At 59.2% G+C, this 8772-nt stretch overlaps 1 protein-coding gene across 4 annotated transcripts; it reads left to right on the top strand.

The window, feature by feature from the left end:
- Positions 1–5477: 5477 nt before the first annotated feature.
- TMEM191C (transmembrane protein 191C) lies at positions 5478–8049 on the top strand. 4 transcript variants are annotated; one of them, XM_061169984.1, is made up of 10 exons: positions 5478–5667; positions 5789–5912; positions 6219–6269; positions 6419–6496; positions 6735–6791; positions 6913–6972; positions 7100–7164; positions 7246–7318; positions 7642–7682; positions 7777–8049. In XM_061169984.1, exons 1-10 carry the CDS (start codon positions 5513–5515, stop codon positions 7979–7981), a joined length of 909 nt encoding a protein of 302 aa, XP_061025967.1. In that variant the 5' UTR covers positions 5478–5512; the 3' UTR covers positions 7982–8049. The 4 variants fall into 4 exon arrangements, with proteins under 4 accessions (XP_061025967.1, XP_061025966.1, XP_061025969.1 ...); XM_061169983.1 differs by having other exon boundaries at positions 6380–6496; XM_061169986.1 differs by having other exon boundaries at positions 6380–6496; positions 7724–7930.
- Positions 8050–8772: the final 723 nt, after the last annotated feature.

Genomic DNA, 8772 nt, shown 5'->3' with positions numbered 1-8772 from the left:
GTTGCATTTTGTTCTCTTTTCCTGGATGTAATCTCTTTCTAAGGAAACTGTAATTTTTTGACACTTTCTACTGTTCCTTGCATTGTATCTAGTTCCCTTTTAGATCCACTTCTGGTTTGTTTTTATCCTGTTCTATAATTTTAAAGACTTTTCCTCAAATGTTGGGTGGCCTTGGCAGTTCATATTTAAGAATGAGACCCTAAAAAGCTACTTGGAACCAGTCCAACCGTCACCTAGGGTGTGTGGGTTTCATCGCACTCGTCTTGCAGGTGGGATGGAGGGAATGAGCACCGCTTCCCCGTGTGCGGAGTTGGCTGTGGTGCTTTTGACGGAGGCGCCAAGGAGAGGCCTCACGCCTCTTAGCGCGGATCACTGGAGGAGGTGGGAGGTGAGGGGTTACTCCATCGCAGCCTGAGTGAGTTGGGCCTGGTTAGGGAGTCATTCTGTGGGTGGAGGTCAAGGATGGGGTTGAGTTGTAGGCGCCGCTGTTTCCTTTCATAAAGGTTTTGTTTAAAATGTGCCTCTTTCTGAAAACCATCTGAGTAGGGCTGTTCTTGATCCTGTGCGGTGGAGGTGGTTTGAGCCAAGAAAAGGAGTCGGGCAGGAAAAGAGCTGCTCTGGGTGCCCTGGCGTCCAAAGAAAGGGATGGAGGGAGGGAAGAAAGGAAAGTTCGAGGAGAGTGAGCCAGAGGCTGCTCCCATCTTCACACAGGAGGCAGCCCCAAAGTGGAATGTTTCCATAGACCTTCTGGAAGGTCCTTTTCTGAGTTCAGCAAATGGAGAGGAAGCTTTTGGACGGCTCCCCGCGAAGCCGGGGTGGGGGGTGGGGGGTGGGGCAGCGTGTCGTTAAAAGTCTCCACACTCCAGGATGTCGCTGCTGCTGATTCCAGGGCCCCCTGCCTCGCGGGGCACGTGGGAACGTGGCTGAGGGTAGATTTTTTTCTGGTCACTGTGTGGTTTAGGATGTTACCTGGACTTACTGTGGTGATCATTTCACAATGTCCATAAAGATGGAATCATCATGTTGAGCTCCTGAAACTAATGTTATGTGTCAATTATACCACAGTTGAAAAATGCCAGTTGACAGTCTGGGTTTGACCCCTGGTTGAAGGGCCGGGTGACCCTCCCACCACTGCCCTGCCCTCAGGGGCCACCCAGGACTCCCTCACAGTGGGGGGAAGGCAGGCTGTGGGGGATCCGGCCGATGTAGCAAAGGACCCCAGGCTGGGGGCAGAGCATGGGGTTGACTCCTCACGGTTCTGGGGACCGGAAGTCTGAGACCCAGGTGTCAGCCGGGTGGTCTCTCTCCAGAGGCCTCTGCATGGCACGTAGACGCCCTCATCACCCTGTGTCCCCGTCTGTTAGTCCCTCTGTGTGTCTGTGGCTAGATTTCCCCTTACAAGGACCCTGGTCAGACTGGGTTAGGGTCCAACCCAAAGACCCATCTCCAGACACAGTCACATTCTGAGATGCTGGGGCAGGCCTTCAACGTAGGAATTCCGGGGGACATGCTTCAGCCCACATGGGTCACACAGACCTGCCATGTGCAGCCTCGGGTGGCTGTGGGGGTCCCGGGTGACCCTCTGTCCGTGTTGGCGCCGTTGGCACCCTCTCTCCTGCCTCGGGGCACAGGCCACCTCTGCCCTCAGCAGGTACCTGCTGGGGTCACAAGCTCCTCACTGAGGCATCGCCCCTCGCAGTGTGCCCCCCGGGGAGTCAGTTGGGGGTATCCCCAGAAGCTGCCCACTTTGTGATGCTACAGGCAGTGATCCCTGGGCCCTGGGGTGCCTCCAGGATGTGGGCAGAGCTCATGCCAGTGGCCGTCAGCGCACGCTCTGAGAATTCCTCTTCCTGTCCCCACACTGCCTGTCCGCTGACAGGAATGCAGACCTCAGTCTTCAAGAGTAGGGGTGGGGAGGCAGCCGCCGACCGGCCTCCAGCCCTTGGTAGGAGGTGGGGCTGCAGGCGGGGGCTGCAAATGAGACAGCTCATCACCTGACCTGCCGTCACGGTAACTCAACGTCTAACCATTAAACAGGCTGGTGAAGGGCTGTGAGGAGCTGGTCAGACACCAGGCGCTCAGGCAGGGCTGCCCACGGATGGGGAACAGTGCATGCAAAGTGTGGAGGCATCAGAGCACGTGGTCTGTTTATGGGACTGAGGTGGCTTCCCTGTGGCTGGTGTGGGAGACGGTGGGGGGCTGGCAGGCGGGCCCACACTGGGGGGACTCTGTGCCATTGTGCCATTATTTGATACATCGTGGTTTATGGAAATCTTTTTTCTGTTTTTTTTGGCTGTGCAGCTAGGCTTGCAGGATCTTATTTCCTGGAGCAGGGATCGGATCCATGCCCTTGGCAGTGAACGCGCATAGTCCTAACCACTGGACCATCAGGGAATTCCCCTTTTTTCTCTTATCAGGCAAAAATTACAAGTTTCAAATACAAAAAAAAGGGGCTGTGCACAACAGGCATGGATTTTATAACTGTTCTTTCTCTGATTGGACAGACATTTATTGAGCTCCTGGCACCACGCAGATGTCCTCACCCGACCATGCACTGAGTGTGCAACCACTGCATTCAGCCCTGAAGACAGGGTTGGGGGCCCTGCACCACCCCCTTCCTGGGCTGTGCCCCTCGGTGAGGGCCTGGGTGGGTGGGGAGGGAGGCCCGGAGAAGAGGACCTTGAACCTGAGTCCTGGGGGAGGGGCAGAGCAGGGCCAGCAGGCTGGGTGGGAAGACAGGCAGGTGCTTCCAGCGGGTCCAGTGGGAGCAAAGGGCAGGGGCACCGCAGCCGGGGGTCTGTTTCCATGGCTCCTGTTGCCCCCACCGCCAGGGAAGTGGCTTGGGTTTCACCGGAGGCTTCCTCAGCCCCGGGCTTTCCCTGCAGAGTTTCCTCCTAAAGACCAGGGGCGGGGAGGGGTCAAAGCGCCCCTCAGCTCACCCTCTGAGGCTGCAGAACAGCAACCCAGGGGGTGGCCAATGTCACCGCTGTGAGAGCTGGATGCAGGCCCAGCTTCTCGCGGGGACAGGGCACCTGAGCTGCCACTGCCTGGCGACCTGTCGTCACTGAGCTTCCCCACGTAAACCGGGATCAGGACGCCTAGGCAGCGGGCGCAGTGTGGTCACGGGGACGCTGTGAGGCGATGGAGGGGCCCCCGGGGGTGCAGTGCTGTCCCACGGGACTGGAGCTTGTGTTCCAGGAGCCACAGGAAACTGGAAAGAGAAACAAGTGGGCCAGATTTTAGTGTGTCATCGAGCCCAGTATATTCACGTTATTTCATATGTAATTAATACAAAAATTATCGATGAGATGGTGCTTCGCAGGGTTCACATCTCGGTCTGGACCAGACTTTCAGGAGCTCGGCGCCACCATCTGGGGCTGGACGTCCAGCGCTGGAACCAGTAATGGTGCCAGGCTCAGAGCCTCAGCCGTGTGAGTCACTGGCCCCCTGGCTCTATGAGGGAGTCTGGTAACAGTCCCACTTTACAGGTGGAGAAACCAAGCCGCAGAGCTGGAGGGGGGGTGGGGGGCACTCACACCAGCACCTTTTTATTTTTTTCTTTTCCATTATGGTTTATCACAGGATATTGAATATAGTTCCCTGTGCTATACAGTAGGACCTTGTTGTTTATCCATCCTATATAAAATAGTTTGCATCTGCTAATCCCCAACTCCCAATACATCCCTCCCCCACTCCCCTCCCCCTTGGCAACCACAAGTCTGTTCTCTATGTCTGTGACTCGATTTCTGTTTCATAGGTAAGTTCATTTGTGTCATATTTTAGATTCCACATATAAGTGATATCATATGGTATTTGTCTTTCTTTCTGACTTATTTCACTTAGTATGATCATCTCTATGTCCATCCATGTTGCTGCAAATGGCATTATTTCATTCTTTTTGATGGCTGAGTAGTATTCTGTTGTATATATACCACATCTTCTTTATCCAGTCATGTGTCGATTGTTTCCATGTCTTGGCTGTTGTAAGTAATGCTGCAATGAACATTGGGGTGCACGTATCTTTTCGAATTAGAGTTTTGTCTGGATATATGCCCAGGAGTGGGATTGTTGGATCATATGGCAACTCTTTTTTTTTTTTAATTTATTTTTGGCTGCGTTGGGTCTTTGCTGCTGCACACGGGCTTTCTCTAGTTGTGGCGAGCGGGGGCTACTCTTCATTGTGGTGTGCGGGCTTTTCATTGCGGTGACTTCTCTTGTTGTGGAGCACGGGCTCTAGGCGCGCAGGCTTCAGTAGTTGTGGCTTGCGGGCTCTAGAGCGCAGACTCAGTAGTTGTGGTGCACGGGCTTAGTTGCTCCGCAGCATGTGGGATCTTCCCGGACCAGGGCTCGAACCCATGTCCCCCGCATTGGCAGGCGGATTCTTAACCACTGTGCCACCAGGGAAGTCTCGGCAACTCTATCTTTAGTTTCAATGAGGAACCTCCGTCCTGTTCTCCAAAATGGCTGCACCAATTTACATTCCCACCAGCAGTGCAGGAGGGGCAGCTTTATGGTAGGCACCCAGCTGTATCTGCTGACTCCTCAGACTTTCCTATTTCTTTTTCTTGCTTCATTGCAGGTCCTCCAGCACTGTTAGACCTGAGCAGGAGGGTCATTCTTGTCTCTTAAAATCTTAACGGGAAGGCTGCTAATACTGCCCCCCTACTGTGTTTACTAAGCAGCTTTCATCAGTTTAGAGTCCCTTTCGATCCCTCTTTCAATTTTCTACAGATGAGGAACTCTATCCCGCGTTCTGCTCCTACTGAAATGCTCTACTGAAGCTGGTGTTCTCCCTCTTTTGTCCATGTGGTGAATGACGTCAATTTTCTGATCTTGAACAATCTCTGGAATAAAGTCTGCTTGGTTTCATGTACCTTTTTTTTTTCAATGTACCCCTTTGGATTTGGTCAGCTAATAATTTATTTAGGACTTTTGCATCCAGCTTCATAATCTAAATTGGCCAAATGAAAGCCGACTTTAAAAGGACAAGTTTACCTGCAATTTCACCAATGAAATAGCTTGTCTTTCTCTTGTTTCCTTTAAAGATCTTATCCGTGTACATTACAATCTTAGTTATTTCAGCATACATAGTAAATCATATTCTTTTTTTCACTAGACATATCTCTATGCATGCCACATAAAATACATTATTTTAGTAATTACAGTGGTGTCCTCTTTGTGATGACTGTAACTACCCACTTGAGTGAACCACTTAACACGTTGTGGTTTAAGAATTTTTTTTTTTTCTTCCTAGATTAAGTTCCCAGGAGTGGGATCATTGGGTCCAAAGACAAGAACCTGTTTACGGATCCTGATCTCTTTCCCACAGGAGGCTTCTCAGTCCGCAGTGCCGTCGGCAGCGAGCGGGAATAAGCCAGCCTCGCCTTCTGCTTCAGGTGCGAGCACCCACCGGCCTGCGCGGTCCGATGGCTGCCCGTGCGCAGCGGTTCCGAACCGCCCCGCGCTCCACCCATTGTGACGCGGGTCCGGCGGCGGCGGGCAGAGCCGGGGCATGGCCGAGGCGCAGGAGCTACTGCTGCAGCTGCTGAAGGACAACCGCGACGGGCGGCTGCGGAAGCAGGAGCTGGAGGAGCTGGTGCGCGGGCTGGAGGCCGAGAGCGAGAGCCTCACAGAACGCCTGCACGACCTGAGCGAGCGCGAGCGCAGGTGCGGGCTGCTCCTCACCTCGCCCCGGGCCTTGGGACCGAGCCGACGTGCGGGGGCACCGCGAGGGGGCTGGCATCCGGGAGCGACCCCGGACCGCGGAGCCTCAGTTTCCCCTCCGCAGCCTGCAGCGGCGGCGGAGCCAGGCGGCGCGGGCCCTGCGCGGGGAGGCGAGCGAGGCGGCGCGGGAGCGCGCAGACCGGGCGCGCCGGCTGCTGGAGGCTGAGGAGCAGCACAAGCGGGATCTGGTGGGGCGGGGCCCTAAATGGGGCGGAGCCTGTGGGGGCGGGACCTTGGACGGGGCGGGTCTCTAGATGGGCGGGACCAGTGGAGGGGGAGTGGCCTTGGATGGGGCGGAGCCTGCGGAGAGGGAGGGGCCTTGGACGAGGTGGGACCTTGTGTGGGGCGGGGCCTGAAGCAGGGTGGGACCCTGGACGGGGCGGGGCTCTGGGTGGGCGGGGCCAGTGGAGAGGGAGGGATCTTTAATGGGGCGGGGACTGCGGTGGGGGCGGGGACCTCGGAGAGGCCCGGACCGCCCCCTCGATCCCGTCCAGGAGCAACAAAACCGTCAGCTGCAGGAGCAGTGGGAGGAGCTGTCAAGCCAGGTACCTTCAGGAGACGGCTTTCGTCTCGCGCTTCCCCTAGGAAGCCCCACCCTAGTCCCCGCCCCCATTTCCGCCGCGTCCCCGCCTCCCAGGATAATTCCCCCCCCCAGAAGCCCCGCAAACCCCGCCCTCACAAGCCCCACCCCCAGCTCTTTTACTACGGAGGAGAACAACTGAGTCAGCAGCGCGCAGAGCAGCAACTCGGGACCCAACTGGTGGCTTTGCAGGTGCTTGGGTGGGGCCCCGAGGGCAGGAGCGCTGGTGTGGGCGGGGCTTTGATGACCTGGGGGCGGGGCCTTGGGGCCGAGGGCGGGCGAGGGCGGGCGAGGGCGAGGGCGAGGGCGAGGGCGAGGGCGAGTGCGGGCGGGGGCGGGCATGAACATCTTGGCCGGGCGGTGGGGCGGGGTCTGGCGCGGCGAGCTCGGGGAGTGCCGGGCTCCTGACCTTCCCTGGATCCTCCGGAAGAAACAACTGGAGCTGGTGGAGGCCAAGCACGCCAGGCAGGCGGAGGCCCTGCGGCAGGTGCGGGCGGAGCCGGGTACTCAGTGGGAGGGTCGGCTTGGGGTGTGGGTGGGGCCTGGGCAGGCGCCGGACGGTGGAGAGGGCTGAGTTCCCCGTCTAATCAGGGCTCCCCTCATGCCAGAGCGCACAGCGGACGGAGGAGGCCTGGGCCAGCTTCCAGGAGCAGAGCGGAGTCTTGCAGGTGCCGCCCCCTTCCACTCGGAGAGCCGCTCACCTCCGACCCCACTGCGGCCTCCTCCCCCGGAGCTGCCGGGGCCTGCCTCACCAAGGTCTTCCCAGGTGTGAGGCCTCACTCCCACCCCCTCCAGGAGCTGCAGGGGAAGGTGATGGAGGCGGCGACTGCGCTGGACGCCTCGCAGGGCGGCCTGGAGCTGTAAGGGGGTTAGGACTGTCGGGTGTGGGGAGGTGACTGTGGGGCCGGACAGAGGGCACATCGCCATGCCTGTCTCCACAGGTGCGAGTCGCAGCCTCGCCGGGGGCAGGGCTGCGCGGGCTCACTCATGGAGGAGGTGGCCAAAGCGGACTGTGTGAGTGCGGGCCTGGGCAGGGACGGGCTGGAGCCGGGACCTGCCCCCGGGGCCGCCCCCACACATGTGACCACCCCGTCAGGGATTTCCCCCCCCCCCAGGGACCCGCCCCATGATACCAACCCCGCTGGGCGGCCACGCCTGCCACGGGACGGCCCTCCCAAGGACCACGCCCGCATAGGGGACCCTCCCCGTAGTGCCACGCCCCCCATGGAGCGACGCGCACCCAAGGAGCGACGCGCACCCACGGGCCCCGCTCCCCCAGGGGGTTCGCCCCACCGCTCCCCGGCGCGGGGCTGTATGTCGCTCCCTCTTCCCCGCAGGATAAGCGGCTGTTCGGCGGCGCGGGCGCGGCGGGCATCAGGTGAGCCGGCGGCGGGCGCGGCGCTGGAGTCTGGGGTCCAGGGTGTGCCCGGCGCCCCGCCACCACCCGTCTGCCGGTGTGTCGTGGTCCGCAGGCTGTGGGCGCTGGGCTCGCTGCAGACGCTGCTGCTGCTCCTGCTGGGCGTCGTGGTGCTGCCGCTGCTCTGCCTGGCGCTGGTGAACCCCTCGGCCCTCCGCCGCGGGCTCATGCGCCCCGGCTCGGACGCCGCCATCCGTCGCCTGCGCTACACGCTGGCCCCGCTGCTGGAGCTGCGCGCGCGCGGACTGCTGCCCGCCTAGTGCATCACGCCGGCCGCGGCCGCCAGCACCCGTGTCTCCCGCGTGGTTTCTGGGCGCCAGGCGGAGGGGTGGGGGGGCGGGGGTGACTGGGGAGGGGAGGGGAAGGGGGACTGGGGAGGGGTGGCGGCGAGAGACAGCGAGACGCGGGGGTGGCGGCGAGAGTATGGGAGACGCCGGGGCGGGGGCGTCATGTGTCCTCGGGTCCAGCGGACGTCGGGCTCCTCCGGGCGGACCTTGGTCCCGAGAGGCTGCCGGGCCCTCGGTTCCTCCAGCCCCGCCGCCCACTCGGGAGGGGTAGGAATTGTTACTAAACCCGCTCTCCCCTCCGGCGAGCAGAGCCCGGGGCACCGGCCAGCGGGTCCCTGCGGAGGTCCGTGTCCCGCGTCCGCGTGGTGGTTACGCAGTCCCAGCGGCGCCCCTCTTCCCCTTGGTCCGCGGCGCTCTCCCGCGTCCGGGCTGTGTGGACCGTGCGCGCTCACCACTGCGGTCTTTGCGGGCATCGTCTTTTCATTTCTGTAAATGTTCTGCTTAATGGAGATGGACCTCGCGTTTCACTTAGTCTCTGATGCAGATGCTGCTCGATTTTTATTATTTATTTTTTTTTGGTAGTGAAATTGTGTGTATCTCCTGTGCACACATACGTGCGTTTTTGCTCAGGCTTTTGAACAATCGTTTCCTTATTGATTTGCACTTGTTCTTTAGTCTTTTGGCGGTTAAATTTGTTCATGGACTTCTCTGCACAATATGAGAATTGTGCGTTGTGTTCTAAAAATTCCGTTCTTGCCTGGAAG

The sequence above is a fragment of the Eubalaena glacialis genome, chromosome 15 (assembly GCF_028564815.1).
Source record: "Eubalaena glacialis isolate mEubGla1 chromosome 15, mEubGla1.1.hap2.+ XY, whole genome shotgun sequence".
Lineage (NCBI taxonomy): Eukaryota > Metazoa > Chordata > Mammalia > Artiodactyla > Balaenidae > Eubalaena > Eubalaena glacialis.
The sequence above is the reverse complement of the archived record's forward strand: the minus strand, read 5'-3'. Positions and strand labels throughout refer to the sequence as shown.